The sequence below is a fragment of the Helianthus annuus genome, chromosome 17 (assembly GCF_002127325.2).
Source record: "Helianthus annuus cultivar XRQ/B chromosome 17, HanXRQr2.0-SUNRISE, whole genome shotgun sequence".
NCBI lineage: Eukaryota > Viridiplantae > Streptophyta > Magnoliopsida > Asterales > Asteraceae > Helianthus > Helianthus annuus.
In genome coordinates, this window is record NC_035449.2 from 17,160,174 (window position 1) to 17,175,842 (window position 15,669).

Genomic DNA, 15,669 nt, shown 5'->3' on the forward strand with positions numbered 1-15,669 from the left:
ATTGACCGTGGATGATGCGAATATTTCAGATCTGGAAATTGGATGTCAATGTGCAAATGGAAATTGGATCTGAATGTGCAAATGGAAATCAACATCTTGAAAACAACCAGATGTATGTTGGAAGATTTCATTTCGGAGGTGAATGTTAACTGTTGAGTGGTGTTTTCTGCTCGTCGGAGGTAGGCGATGTTGGTGGTCGGAGATACGACAGAGAGAGAAGTATTACAAATTTTTATATGTTTTTTAAGCTATTTATAAAATTGTTTTTATATAATTGGTAAAATGTCTAATTTGCCCTCAAATAGGGTTCACTTGGTCAGATTTAATCATGAAAATAAATTGGGTTCAGGGTAAAGGACACATCGTGCAAGGGTTTGCAAACACAAAATAGATTTACTATAATTATTGAATAGATTGCAATCAGATAAAATCATGTAAAACAATTTTTGTAATTTTTACGTTTACTAGCGGCCCATATTCAAATATGTGTTTTCAAATACACAAACCCCTCACTTTTTCTCTGCCTATCATCCATCACCTCAACTATAAACCCACAAAAAACCCTTTTCTTTCTACCTGGACTGCGGCGATGGATCCTGATACGGTAGCGAAGTCGTTCGTGGAGCACTACTACTCAACATTCGACACAAATCGGGCCACTCTCGCTAACCTCTACCAGGATTCCTCCATGTTAACGTTCGAAGGTCAGAAGATTCAGGGATCTTCCAACATCGTTGCCAAGCTGACGTCACTCCCCTTCCAACAGTGCAAGCACAGCATCACCACCGTTGACTGTCAGCCCTCTGGCCCTTCCGGCGGCATGCTTGTTTTCGTTTCCGGTAACCTCCAACTCGCCGGCGAACAACATGCTCTCAAGTTCAGTCAGGTACATTATTCATTTGTTTATTTAGTAGCTTTTATTTCATTACTTGTGTGAGATATTGTGTTTTTTCTATCGCTTTGTTATACCTAATTGTATAAATATAAACCGTGTGTGTGTTTTATAGATTGTAGTTGTTTGTTTATCTAATGAACTGTTTGATTAGCTAGCGAGTATTGAAGGAATCTGACAGGAGTTGATATTTGTTTGTTACCGTCTAGGGTTTTTATTTTTATATTTTTTTGTAAAAGATGGGGTGTTTGGGATGCATTGCTTGTATGCTTATTGTTGTTTTGATACATTTGTAAGGTGTTTGGGATTGCCCAACCGAAACTGCTTGCTTATGTGATTGATTACTTTGAATGAGCAGTTTGAAGTTGCTTGTTTTGAAAAGTAATGCGCTGATTGTAAGACTGAAGGGTATGGGGGCCGGCTGAGGCCCGGCTAGGACCGGCGCCGGTCCCCCACACCGCCCCCCATAGGGTCGGCTCGGCAACATCGGCTCCCCACAGCCGGATGTGCCGGTCCTCCCTTCTCCTTCCTTCTCTCACATATACCTATACATACATACATATATATACATAAAGGGGTTCATCCCCCACCCCCCTAGGTTCTTCCCCTCCAAACCACTCCTACGTGGCGCCGACGTGGCGGCCCATCCCCTTGGGGATGAGGCTCTCCATACCCTTTAGTCTAAGCAGTTTGGTATATGCCTGGTTATTGGGTCGGAGGTCACGTTATTGTGAATTCTTATGTGGAAAATGTTCATTAATATTATTCAATTTAATCATCTTATGTTACATGTGGAATTTTTTGTGTATGTTTTTTCCGCTTTCTATGGTAAACATCTCTTACAAATTCAATTCATCAATGGGAATCATCGCCCATCATTAACCTTTTTTGTTACTGTTATTTGGCAGTTTTAATTTCTCTGGTTTTATGATGAACCATCATATTTATGCCATCTTCTGCTCATTGAGCTAAGCTACCAACCAAACATTGTGTTTAAATACTTTTACTGGGTAATACCAAATTATAGGGTTATTTTTCTCTTACAACTGTTTAGTAATTGCAGCTGCATTATAGAATGTTCTTTGCATTTTTACTTGGTTTATCTTCACTTAACTAAAACTTTAAAAAAGCATACATAATATAATACATTTCCTTTTGTCATTGTTTCGCTCGTTTTGTGATATGATTTTCCAGCTAATTTCGTTCGTTTGTTGGTTTCAGATGTTCCATCTAATGCCGACACCACAGTCAAGCTTTTATGTTCTCAATGACATTTTCCGGTTGAATTATGCTTGAGCCTGAACAGGTTACATCTGTAACCTTATTGGAGCAGAAATTTGGTTTTGATTGTTTAATTTTTCCCTTTTGGTATTTTCATCAAAACTACGAACTTCAATTGGGGGATACATGAAATTATGCATTTTTGTCCTTGCTTTATGGTATGTTTAAAGAGATCAAATTTTGAAATACGCATCTTCATGTTTTGTTTTGTGCATGTGTTTGTGCTCTGGTATCATTTTGATTTGATTGCAAGCTGAGATTCATTTGCACATGTTATCCACCTTTCATATAAAGTCAAGGTTGTTTGATCTATGTGGTTATTATATTTTCTACAATTCTCTTATTTTTGGAAACAATTAAGCAACAACGTTTGAAAATCCAGACAATCTGTCAAAACCAAACTTATATGCAGATCAGTAAACATGTTGAACAAGGTTGGATTGCTATACTTCCCAAATAGCCTCAAAATTGCATAAAACATGGTTGAATTGTAACTCAGTATCAATCCGAGCCGACCTACCTGTTTCGACCCACATAAAATGACCCATTTTGACTCCATACCCCACCGACCCATTTTGCTTTTGCGTTTTTGGCACACAGGAGGTTGCTTATTACTTAAAACACGCTCTTTTTTGAATTATAAAAAAATAAACAGATCTGCCTCTACTGGATTAGTCATGCTGGACATCCAACTTGGTTACGTGTTTCTTTAGCTGCACCCCATTATTAAGTATTTATTTATGTAGGTTTGGGTGGTTGGATGTCTAGCTGTTTAAAGCCTTTGTACTCCAACTTCATTTAAAAGTATCTGTTTAAAGAAGCATGGAAAAGTATCTGTTTAAAGAAGCATGGATGACTTGGTTTGTAAACTCATTCTAATATTGACGAAGACATGCATTCTAATATCGACGAAGACACACAGATGCATTCAAACAAGATTCTAACATTGACAAAGACATGCATTCTATTCTAATATCGACGAAGAAGACACGCAGATGTCAATCATAGACGTGAGTCATTTGTAGAAGTCCGCTCTTCACTTACACTAGTGGCTCTACTCTCTGTCGAACATAATCATTATAAGCGGAAGCAGATAATGTTCGCCCTGAAATTGTCTTTTTTGTATTTCCTCCACAAACAAACATTTTGTTATTAAAATTTAACCTATACAACCCCCAAAACTAAAACACGACTACCAAATCCACCCAACCAACAAGTCCACAACCATGCCCGGTAAAATCCCATCAACAGTAAAGCAACTGGTACAGTCCGAAGTGGGTCGGATTTAGGCAAACCATACCAAGATGGAGACGACCCCCAAAACTAAAACACGACTAGCAAATCCACCCAACCAACAAGTCCACAACTATGCCCGGTAAAATCCCATCAACAGCAAAGCAACTGGTACAGTCCGAAGAGGGTCGGATTTAAGCAAACCATACAACCTCCAGCTCCAAAACAACCACCCACTCACATTAGCCAAAAGCCATATACCCTGCTTTGTAACTTGCAAAATCAACGTATTGGATACTATAAAATCGGAAACATATACAACTATAAAATCATAGCTGATCAGATTCATAATAAATTAGAACAATAATAATATTATGCGAAATGCACCAAATCAATTGCAAATTAAGATTAATAAATAAGTAAGAAACAAGAGGAACCAAGTCCAAATACCAGCAGTGGCATGTTTAATTAAATATTTCTTAAACACACATAATAATCCATCAAAACCACCACACACACTTCACCACCCCCATATGCATATGCTTCCTCAAGTAAAGAATGCACAACCACCAACTTTCTTAAATTAAAAAAAAAAAAAAACATAAAGCCTATGTATTGTATGTGTCTTCATAAATAATAACATCCAAAGCTCCTTCTTGCCCTAATAAATACTTGAAGAAGCCCAGGTTTCTTTCCATTTACCTTCTGCTCATAAACAAACGTTCATCTTCTCTATTAACCGCTGTCTTCGCACTTCAACAATCTCCCTCTCGGCTCACAACAGTTTCCAGGCTGCATAATATAAGCATCAAGGATCATTAACATCTCATACATAACAACAGATTGTGCATTATATAGACATTAATGAAAGATGTTAGAAACACATTTGATGAAAAAGAAAATCTGATATCATGATACATCTTGGGTCCTACTGATTGTAAAGGTTCACATCATAATACTTCCAAATCTGAAATTGATACACATGTTTAATGTACTTAATTCAATCAATTTAACTTTATTGCTTTTGGTCTTTCTAGTCTTCGCCATATCGCTTTCTACACGACAACAAGCGCAGACCGTTTCAACACGACCCCAGACAAATCCATAAGTTTTTACCTTTTTCCCTTTCAAAAAGGTATACAACTTTAGTTTCAACTTGATCTAAAAACCACATCTTTCCAATCCAAACCCAAACATCAAAAAAGAAAAAGCTAGATTAACCCGCTCTCTATTACAAACACGCGCACAGAGACTAAAATTGGCATGTTACCGCATACTAGGAATTAGGGATGGCTCAAGGGGGAGTCAAATAAAGCAAACGTTTTAGCCCAAAACGTCTATATCTATACACAGAGTTGATACATAAATTATAGGGTCACAACATTTTTTTTTTACAAAAAAGGCCCCATATTTATTATCCGCTTTGGGTCCCACCCGGCGAATAAATCATTTTGTCAAAACAAAAAACTAAACTTAAAAAACAAGACCAAATTCCAAAACACACCATGTACTGATTATCAACAAAACAAACAATCATAGATTCTATTCATCTCAACAATCAAATGTACATGATCTTCAATCATTAACAACATGATAACAGATAAAACAATTTAAAGTTATAAAATCATACCAGCAACATTCTTTCTAGGTGAAACTGGATGACAGAAAATGGCCCGACCAATCATCGACAAACTCGAAACAATCCCAACAACATACAACAACATAACCAACACAATAACCCACGGCATCAACAAAAACCCTATGAAAAACGTGATCGACCCACATAACATCAACGCCAACGAAACCCCCAATAACATCGACGCAAATCCCGCCGGCGTTATCTGGGACGGCGGCACCGGCCGCCGCGGCTGCCTCCGTACCTCATCGGAGACCTGAAACGACGTCGGAGGGTACCGAATTAGGTTTAATATCAACGCAGATAGCTCGTAGAAAACCCTAGATTGTTCGTTCTGAGGTTGCCTCGTCATCATGGTGTTTAGATAGATCTATAATACGAGAATAGTCGTTATCCGAATATGAGAGTTGAATTGGTTGCAAGAATCGAGGTGATTGGATAAACTCTGTTTGTTTTTGGGGTTTGATAATATGAAGTCAAGATCTGTGTGGTTTGATCAGAAGAAGAAGATATAACAAACAGTTGAAGTTATGATGTGGATGAAATATGCAGAAGACGGGTGGGGTGGGTGTTATCTTCAACGTTTAAAGGAGTGATGTTAAATAAGATAACGTATGAAAAAAGATAAAGGGGTAGGGTACAAGTTCAGTCCCTATATTATTCACCTTACTTCAACTTGGATCAGCAGCATTTGGTTATATTATTCACTTGGATCAGCATTTGGTATCACACCGTACCGAACAATTTTTGGTATCAATTCAGTGCATACTTTTTGTGCTTTTTGAGATCGGTACTTTTAATTTGGTAGGAGACAATATTTTTGGGTTGAATCACTTTTGATCAGTAGCGGGGCGGAGCCAATGTAGTAATAGGGGTAACACGGACTACGGCTCAACCCGGTATTCGTAGTGTATTTTTTTCGGTTTTTTTACAAAGGATACGCCTAAATAAATACGAGGATACCCTGACAAAAAAAAGGGTAATTGATATTATTAAAATCCCATTTTTTCATAAGGCTGAACCATTTACGACCCAAAAGTTGCAGAATATATTAAGCCTAAATTATAAAAGTAAGGCAGTAAGCCCAAGTTAACAATAATATAATTGAAAGGAGCCCAATTACTAAATGCCAAAGCTAGGTATTACCTCTTTTTTTTTGAGCGGTAAAGAAACTCACGTGTAAACCCACCTTTCTTGGGGCTATGTCCAAGGCTGACTCCTCGACGCCATGAGACCCTAACCCCCTGATGTGCGGGAACCGGATGAAATCTGTAAATCCTCGTCCCCGTCAGGTTCGAACCCAGGATTAAAGCCTAAATTCATGCCTTCACCCAGATGTCCATCGAAAATGACCCAATGGGAATCGAAGTTGTATCTCCACTAGGGGAGGGCAAGTCTCCTACCACTTAACCAAGTGTCTCCACTAGGGGAGGGCGAGTCTCTTGCCACTTAACCAAATTCTCAGGACTAGGTATTACTACTTGATGCATGAAGTTTTGACACATCTTATCGTTTAGACATGTATTTATATATCATTAAATTTGTTAGATTCTATTGAAAACTAGTGATGAAAATAGAAACAACAAGTGTACTTTTGATTATGTCAAGCAACCTATGTATTACTACTTGATGCTTGAAGTTTTGACAACGCGTTGGCTTAAGATCTCAACAAAGCAAGTTCATAAGTTGAAAGCGTGGTTTAGGCCACAATCTCATCAAAGTAAATTTTGTTATCAAGTTGTTACTAGTCACCAATATTGGATGATAGTACATTTATTCTATAGTTATATTTTATTCAAAATATTATTCATATATAATATTTCAAAAAACACACCTTTATTGTTGTGTAGAGAAATAGGAATTATTGCATTAATGATTTCTTGCACTCCATCTTCGTGTCCCTTGGTTGTCCACCAATTTATATTATTTTATCAAACAATAAGTATAAGCTCTAAATATAATAAATGTTTATCACGTCTCATGAAATTGAAAACTATTGGTGTTGGTAAGCTCTTTGAATGAAGTATGAACATCAATTATGAATTAAAGGAAAAAGGAAAATGTTAAAATAGAGAAAAGTGCCAATTTATATTATTTTATCAAACAATAAGTATAAGCTCTAAATATAATAAATGTTTATCACGTCTCATGAAATTGAAAACTATTGGTGTTGGTAAGCTCTTTGAATGAAGTATGAACATCAATTATGAATTAAAGGAAAAAGGAAAATGTTAAAATAGAGAAAAGTGCAAACTGATTGATAGTCGGGGGACTAAACTTGTTCTTTTACGAGAGAAACGGATTGGATAAGAAAGAGAGCGTGGGTAAACGCGCCAGTCAAGTTGGAGCATTGTCGGCGCTGGTGGATGACGTGGAACCTTATCTAAGTTGAGTCAGCAAGGCCTCACGTTTACGATCGTCACGCTGCGGTAGCGCGTGGATTTGGGGAGAAGGCCACCCGTTAGACCATGTGGCCCAACAAGTTCTCTTTTATGTTTTTTTTTTCGTCGTGTCATATGAATGAAGTCAAAATGAAAATGATTTTTGAGATGTTGAAATAAATAGAGTAAAAAGCCAAAATGGTACATGAATTTAGTTCATTTTTACAATTATTATTCAGTTAATTAATATATGAATCCTTCAAATTTCATTTCATTTTTTTTATTCAATTGGTAAATTTAGTTAGAATTTTTTGATAACTTCTTTTATGTCATTTTCCTCATTTAAATAAATGATGTAATCGTCATTTTATGGCATAATATATTTTAATTAAATGAGTTAAACGACAAAAATGCAGAAGTTGACAGAAAATTTTAACCCAGTTTGCCAATTGGATGAAAATGATAACAAAAATGAAACATCAGGGACCCAACTACAAAAGTTTCATTTTTGGACTGAAGTGGCAAAAATGACCTAAACTCAGGGACTATTTTGACATTTTACTCGATAATAATATAGGCTCGAACCTCAGTGGCGGAGCTTGACCAAAAAGTTCCGGGGGATGGAAAGTCATGGGACCAAATTTTTTTCCTATCGCTATGTTTCGGGTTATATTTTTAGGTCGGATATTCGAATCGGCTTGGGTCAAACAATAATAACTCTAAATAAAACTACATAATCTCCATTCATTCAAATGAGAATAAAACTACATAATCTTCATTCATTCAATTCATTCAAATGAGAAGTTCTTACACATAAAAAACGCTAAATATCGTTTAACAAAAATAAAGATCAAATATTTATAATGATGCGACGCCTTGCCACAAATTCTATACCCATATTTCTTATACATGTGTATATATATAAGTTATACACATTTGCTTTTATTTAAATTAGTAAATATATCTTAAATAGTATATTTATCTGATAGCGGATTTACTTAACGCGAGAAACAATGATGTAGACGGGCTCGTATACGTGATACGGGCCACCAACCCACCTAACCTAACCTACCCAAACCCTAGGTATTTAAACACCTTATCATCTTCATCTCCTCATTTTATCATCTTTTACACAAACCTTAGCACCCATCTTTTATCTTTATCCAACACACAAGAATCTGCATACACATCTGCACATACGAGAGAAAGAGAGAGAGATCGAACGAACCGATGGAGAGAGAAAGGTGGCGGCTGCCCTCCTCCGGCGAACTGCAGCGGTGGCCTCCACGTGGTGGCGTTGAGTGGTTATGTCGTCGGGACGGTGGTGAAATCCGTTGGGGGAAAAAGGCGGCGATAGGTGGGTGTTGGGGGGTTCAACATGATTAGTGGCTTGGGCCTGGAATGTCTTGCGCATAAAGTAATAACAAACTTTACTTAAAGTTTATAAACAATTATAAAACTTATTAATAGCCCGTTCTTCATATTTTTTTAAAACTCAATACGAAAATATGTATAAATATTTCTGACAATAAACTTGGTAGGGGTAGGGGACTTTTAAGCAAAATAATTGGCGGGGGCGGACCTATATAATTTTAAAACTTTCGAGCGAAAAATCGAAAATATTACACTTCTAACCGAAACATTCGGGGGGGAGGGGATTCAACCCCCCGTCCCTTAAAAGCTACGCCACTGTCAAACCTTATGGCCACTACTACAAAAAGAGGCATTTGCTATGAAATTTTGCTACGTGAAAAAATGGTGGCAACTTTTGCTACGAGTTAGCTACGGATTAGCTACGAACACATTTTGCTACAAATTAGCTACGGATTAGCTATGAACTTCCGTCGCAAATGAATTTCGTAGCAAAACTCATAGCAAATCCGTAGCAAAATTGTGGAAATGCATATAGAACATATAATGTAGCAAAACCGGTAGCAAAATCCGTAGCAAAATGCTGAAAATAAGTATTTAGAAATAAACTAAAAAAAGTAAAATAAAATATGTAGCAAAATCGATAGCAAAATTGTGAAAATAATTATAATAAAAAAACTTAGTAAAATTGGTAGCAAAGTCCATAGCTAAATCATAAAAATAAATATTTAAAAGCTAACTAACTGAGGTTTAGAGAAAAACGGTAGCAAAATCGGTAAGTAAATAAAGTTCATAGAGAAATTGGTAGCAAAATCTAGAAAAATTCTTAAAAAAACTAACGTAGCAAAATCTGTATCAAACCATAGAAAAAATCATTGCAAAAATAAGAAAAAAAAAGTATATAAAAAATAATTTACTAATATCCATAGCAACATCCATAGCAAAATACGTTGAAAAAAAATTAATTAATAATAGTGGTAGCAAAATTCATAGCAAAAAAAAAAAAAAAAAAAAAAAACGGTAGCAAAACCGGTAAGTAAATAAACTTCAAAGAAAAACTGATAGCAAAATCTAGAAAAATTCTTAAAAACTAGCGTTGCAAAATCTGTAGTAAATCAATAGAAAAATTCATTGCAAAAATAAGAAAAAAAGTATTCAAAAAATAACTTACTAATATCCATTGCAACATCTATAACAAAATACTTTGCAAAAACAAAAAAAAAAATATTTAATAATAGTGATAGCAAAACTAACAAAATAAATATTAAAAAAATAGAAAAAAAAACATGTAAGAAAATCTATAAGCAAAAATGGACAAAAGAAATATTAAAAAAATTAATAACATATACAATAGAAAAATCAATAGCAAAAATAAAACATTAAAAGTTTTAAAAAATACATGTGGGACCCACCCCACCCCTACCCTTTCTTCCTCTTTATCTTGAACGCAACCAGTCTCTATCGCAACCACCCCGATCCACCTTGCCTCCATCATATAACTACCATACCACCACCATCAATCTCACCACACCCATCTCTATAACCACCCCCACCAATTTCTTCAATCACACAAAGTCGGACCCCTCAACCATCACCTACACCAGCCGATGAACCACTGTTAATTTACCATTTTCAAAATCATTTAAAAACCCAAATCTATCCCGCCCTGCTACCCAGTTCATCGACGAACCCAACCCAAATTTCCAGTGATTCCGGAAATTGCCTAATAAATCATGATCAACCGTTTTTTATTCAACTTTAACACCTTGTCAAACATACCAAATATATTCACACGCTAATTGAAATCTGTCACATCCTGACTGATAGCGAAGCATACAGGGGTGCAACAGACACATGGCACAAACAAATTGTTCATGAAGATATTGTATTACACGCTAAACGTTGCATTATTTTACATTAGCGTTTACACGCTAATGTATATTGTACAAGTTCATCTCCAAAAGCAGATAATCCTTAGCAGGCATGCGTCTATCTACGAAAGTATCTAAAAAGCAAAAATGGATCAACTAGCACATTCATCTCTTATTCCTCTTTCTCCTTACCTAAAAAGCAAGTTACGATTTTGCAAGGTCAACTACAAAAATTGGTGAGTTTCAAAAGTTTTGTTCGTATCAATCAGATTGTACGTACATCGGATTTAGCACATGTGATGTAATTATACTAAGCCCACATGTGAATCCTTGATTGTTCGTTCACAATCCATTGGTGTCCATCCACCACGTCACTGCCCCAAGTAGCTATGGCTAACACCCCATAGCGTGTTCAACGTATGTGCATGAACATGTGCAATTGCAGTAGAACCTATGGCATTCGTGCCATCACAATTGAGTTTGTCAAATCAATAGTACTATTTTCACATTGACCGGCCTACAGATAATCACTTGTGTTTGTCGGGACTTTCTGTGTGTTACTGCTAACTCAGATAATTCACATCAAATCCCATTTTCACGTGCAAGTATGTACGTATGTACATATGTATGTAGGACCGGTTTTGACTCCCGAACGATTGCGAACCGACACGTGTGACGTGCGGAATCCGTGCACGTGTGTGGACCGAACACAAGATCGTAATACAAACGTGATTCTTTTGAGTATACGACAAGTACAAGCACCACGAATCACCTTGAGCACTAGTTTCTCTCTCTAAGCACCAAGCTCCAAATCTCTCAAATGGCCAAAAGTTCCTAATGCCTAACATAAGGCTTCTATTTATAGGCCAAGGCATAAGGGATTTCCCCTTATTTACATGTTTGCCACCTTGCCTTTTCCACTACATATTTCACAATAAAATCACGTTTTCTTCTATTCTCTGCTACGAACTGGATTGACGAACGATTGCGAACCGACACGTACGACGTGCGGAATCCGTGCACATGTGTGGACCGAACACAAGAACATAATACAAACGTGATTCTACTGAATATATGAAATCGTATAAGAACCTTGAATCACCTTTTGCCTTTTCTCTCTCTAGGATCCAAGCTCTCCAAAGTATGCAAATGGCAAAAGTTTCTATTGCAAAACATAAGGCTTCTATTTATAGGCCAAGGCATAAGGGATTTCCCTTATTTACAAGTTTGCCACCTTGCCTTTTCCACTACATATTTCACAATAAAATCACGTTTTCTTCTATTCTCTGCTACGAACTGGATTGACGGAGGCGATAGACATTAGTGCATTCACAATGTAACATGTAATTCACCCCAAGTAAAGCAATTTAGAAAAGGGGACAATGAAACTCACCTGATAACATAGCTCAAGTATGTAAGCACAATATAATCGTATCGCTAATCCAATCGTAATATCATAAATACCGAAAACAGTGTTCAGATTGGTAATCTCTATATACCATGCTCGCATGGAAATATTCATCCGAGATTGGGCCAATAGCCTCAACCTATGGCAATAGGTAATGTCTTAGTGTCAAATTCAAGTTTGGCTTCCGTGCGCCGTTTTGTGTGCCACTCATGGTCGTTTGTTGTATGTGTTCGGGAAATGGCATGATCACATATACTATCACAATTTATGTATAATATAGATATATGATCAGGTTCAGTTTAGATGAGAACTCCCTCGAGTTGAGAGAACTTGAGAACTCCGACGAAAATCCTACTTTTCGTGCGATTTTTACCCATTTTCTTCCACAAACGTAAATGAATATATAACTAAGAAATCTATAAACAAAGTAAATAAATAATAAATTGCATAGCGTTCATTTACGTCAGGTTTTTGATCGCTTACGCTAGTGAAAATAAAATTTAAAAACATAGAAAAAAAAACATTCTGCGCGGGCTAATCTTATGTTAATTGTTTACATTGATGTAGATTTTCGTATACGATATATATATATATATATATATATATTTTGAAAAAGTTATATAATTTTTAAAACATTTTGTGAATTTAAAAAAAATCAAACAGTTCTTACGGTTTTCCCAACTCAAGTGAGTTCTCGTTTTAAACATTCCACACACACATGTATGTGTGTGTATATATATATATTTTTATTTAATAAACATGTATGTTTTGTAACTTTGTATACGTATTTTTTATACTTTAATAAAAATATTATATAAATTATAATTTGACTGGTACACCTAACAATTTTTTAATTATAAATTAAAAAGAAAGTTGATTTTCATATCCCCTCCGCGAAATTTCTAATTTCCCTCTAATTCGATCTAATTTCCCCCTAATTTCAACCGTTCCCTCCTTAATATTCCCCAAATTCCCTGTTTTATCTTTCAAAATTTTAGTCTTCCCACTTAAATCATTGTTTTTCTTTATTCTCTCATTTCCCCCGCTAAAACTACTGCAAGATGCAGGATGCGTCAAAGATGATGGGATAGAGAGGAGACTCGTTATGGAGGTTAACTACATGTTGACAATAGTCTTGATCGTTGTTTCGGCATGGGTAGCATGTGACTCTCTTGTGACCACCATTGCATCTTTGCAACCGAATTAGCTCCTTTGATCGGTTCATTTGGTACAGAGCTATTGTACCTCCGCCATCGGGATCGAAACGACCGTGCATGTCATAGGAAATAAGGAAATTGAAAAGAGTAAATGATAGTTTTTAGTAGTGATCATCAACTCTTCTGAAGCAAATAACCCCAAGGTATAAGGAAATTAATTTTTTTCTGATTTGAATTTTCATAGTTAAGAATTGATGTTTATTTCCATGTACGGTACATTAATAAGATTCGTTGATGTTACTGTTGGGTTGAACACGGAAGCTGCACACCATCTGGATGTTTTTATTGACTCATCTAATTCTTTTTCGTTTCATGTTGGCCAGGGCTTCTCAAATGTTGATCTTATTGCTTCTTTAACAATGTGAGTTGCTAACCAGTTTTGAAGGGGTTAGATTTTTCATAGGTCTGTTTTATAAGTAGGGGGTGTAAACAAGCCATGTCTCTTGTGCTACTTGGAATGGCTCGCTAATGTTTAAATTATGCCTAGCTTCAACAAACTTGAGTCCCATCTAAAAATTTAATATTAAATATGAAATACTATGACACTAAAAGCAATCGATTTAATCTTATATTATTTTCATTTAATATATTAGTTTCCTTTGTTTTTTGTAGTTGATTTTGATCTTATATCAATTTTCTGTATTTTTGAAGTTGAATTATGGATTTGAATGACAGATAAATGGCTGAATTAGAGAGGAACAACCTTGTTTCATAATAGTATGCCTACACAAGATTAGTTTTTTATTTTTTAAAGAAATGAATTTATTGATCTCGAGGGCATTTTTTAGACTTTTTTTAATTTACATATTGTGCTCACATCTTCCTTTATCCTCGAAATATATTGCTTTGCATAATATTTTCTTGCACTTTGCTTTAAAGAAAGAAACTTATTAATGCATTATTTTTTCAGCATGTAACATATAATAAATATGTTAATTGAGAATTATAGAGAAGACTTAACACCAGGACTCCTATATCGTGATGACTGATGCACCGTCAATGCCAAATACTCGTAGTTCGTATCCACCATGAAGAATTGATGTGGTTTGTATTTCATTTTCGTAAATAAAAGTCTATATTTTTTATTATGACGAGTATTAATGAGTTATTTAATTGAATTTACTTATATTGAGTTAGAATTGTATATTATGTGTTATAACATCTCATATTTAGATAAAATGCCTTTTATAAAGTTGTACTTTGGTTATAACTTGTTATAACGTGCCATAACAAATGTAGTTGTACACTTATTATATGTTGTCGACAAATATGGAGAGGATACCAGCTTGCATCCGGATATTGACATGGAATTGTTGTCGCAAACTGTTGGAGGCAAAAAAAAAGGGTAGAATGTATGGGATCAGCACTATGGTTGCCTCGCGTGTCGTGATGATGGGTGCACAAGAGAGAAGTGACAACGATGAGGTATGTATTAACTCTTTTAGTAGAAAAAAAGTCTATTTTCATGTGATAAAGATTATTAATGGGTACTTTAAATGAATTAGTTTATACGGAGTTAGTTTGTTTGTAATGTTCTATAACTATGGGTGTAATAGCTTTTATTAGGTTATATTTGGTTATAATATGTAATGATGTGTCAAAACTTATTAGGTGTCATAATGGATATTAACGGGTTATTTTTGCTTTTGATGTTATAGGTGGAACGGTTGATGGAAAAAATAGCGGAGTTGGAACAAGATAAGATAAAGAAACATGTTATGATGGAGATAATTGAAGAAGTTGCGAGGTTGTATGTCGAAATGAATGCGAAAATTCAAATGTTTTCAAAAAACCGCCACAAAACCTGCCACCAACTTAAAATGCGTTGAATTTTATTATATTGCTTTTAGATAATTTGGATCTTTATCGTGTTAGGTTTGGTTATGTTTGAATTATTGGATTTTTATCGTGTTGCATTCAGTTATGTTTGGATGATTTGGATCTTTTAATATGAGTTTTTAATATTTATTGTTATGTTTACTATTATGTTATATGGTTTGAGTATTTATTTTTAGTTTTAGTTTTTTATATTTATAAGATTTGAATATAATATTTATAAAGGAAAAATAGAAAACAATATAAGAAAGAAATTTATTTGAAAATTTCCAAACAAAGAGCATAGCTAAATTTGTTGCAAATACCTTCTCATATCCATAGCAATTTCCAAAACAAATTCAAGCGAAATTCGTAACAAAATTCCGTTGCAGATCGTAACAAGAGCCTACAAATTTTGTAGCCAAATCATAGTGAATTTGTAGCTAAAGTTTTTAGCGAACCCGATAGCAAAAAATGTAGCAAGTTTCACAGCAAAAAAATGCAAAAGGTAGCAAATTCTCGTAGCCAAACCATAGCAAGTTCGTAGTTAAATTTTGTAGCAAA

General features: G+C 35.3%; 3 protein-coding genes across 3 annotated transcripts; 2 read left to right on the forward strand and 1 right to left on the reverse strand.

Annotated features, from left to right (window-relative positions):
- Window positions 1-517: 517 nt before the first annotated feature.
- LOC110939556 (nuclear transport factor 2B) lies at window positions 518-2,387 on the forward strand. The gene is made up of 2 exons (XM_022181112.2): window positions 518-886; window positions 2,114-2,387. Exons 1-2 carry the CDS (start codon window positions 590-592, stop codon window positions 2,186-2,188), a joined length of 372 nt encoding a protein of 123 aa, XP_022036804.2. The 5' UTR covers window positions 518-589; the 3' UTR covers window positions 2,189-2,387.
- Window positions 2,388-3,791: 1,404 nt separating this feature from the next.
- LOC110939557 lies at window positions 3,792-5,634 on the reverse strand. The gene is made up of 2 exons (XM_022181113.2): window positions 5,037-5,634; window positions 3,792-4,198 (listed from the first exon to the last, which is right to left on the reverse strand). The coding sequence occupies exons 1-2, from the start codon at window positions 5,395-5,397 to the stop codon at window positions 4,182-4,184; spliced, it is 378 nt and encodes a 125-aa protein (XP_022036805.1). The 5' UTR covers window positions 5,398-5,634; the 3' UTR covers window positions 3,792-4,181.
- Window positions 5,635-14,206: 8,572 nt separating this feature from the next.
- LOC110938384 lies at window positions 14,207-15,270 on the forward strand. The gene is made up of 2 exons (XM_022180751.2): window positions 14,207-14,715; window positions 14,949-15,270. Exons 1-2 carry the CDS (start codon window positions 14,545-14,547, stop codon window positions 15,117-15,119), a joined length of 342 nt encoding a protein of 113 aa, XP_022036443.1. The 5' UTR covers window positions 14,207-14,544; the 3' UTR covers window positions 15,120-15,270.
- The last annotated feature ends 399 nt before the right edge of the window (window positions 15,271-15,669 follow it).

Excerpts from the sequence above, each read along its gene's own strand:
- LOC110938384 (XM_022180751.2), top strand. The coding sequence starts at position 14,545 with ATGTTGTCGACAAATATGGAGAGGATACCAGCTTGCATCCGGATATTG. Across the intron at positions 14,716-14,948 it reads AGAGAAGTGACAACGATGAG|GTGGAACGGTTGATGGAAAA; the intron begins GTATGTATTAAC and ends TTGATGTTATAG.
- LOC110939557 (XM_022181113.2), bottom strand. The coding sequence starts at position 5,397 with ATGATGACGAGGCAACCTCAGAACGAACAATCTAGGGTTTTCTACGAG.
- LOC110939556 (XM_022181112.2), top strand. The coding sequence starts at position 590 with ATGGATCCTGATACGGTAGCGAAGTCGTTCGTGGAGCACTACTACTCA. Across the intron at positions 887-2,113 it reads ATGCTCTCAAGTTCAGTCAG|ATGTTCCATCTAATGCCGAC; the intron begins GTACATTATTCA and ends TGTTGGTTTCAG.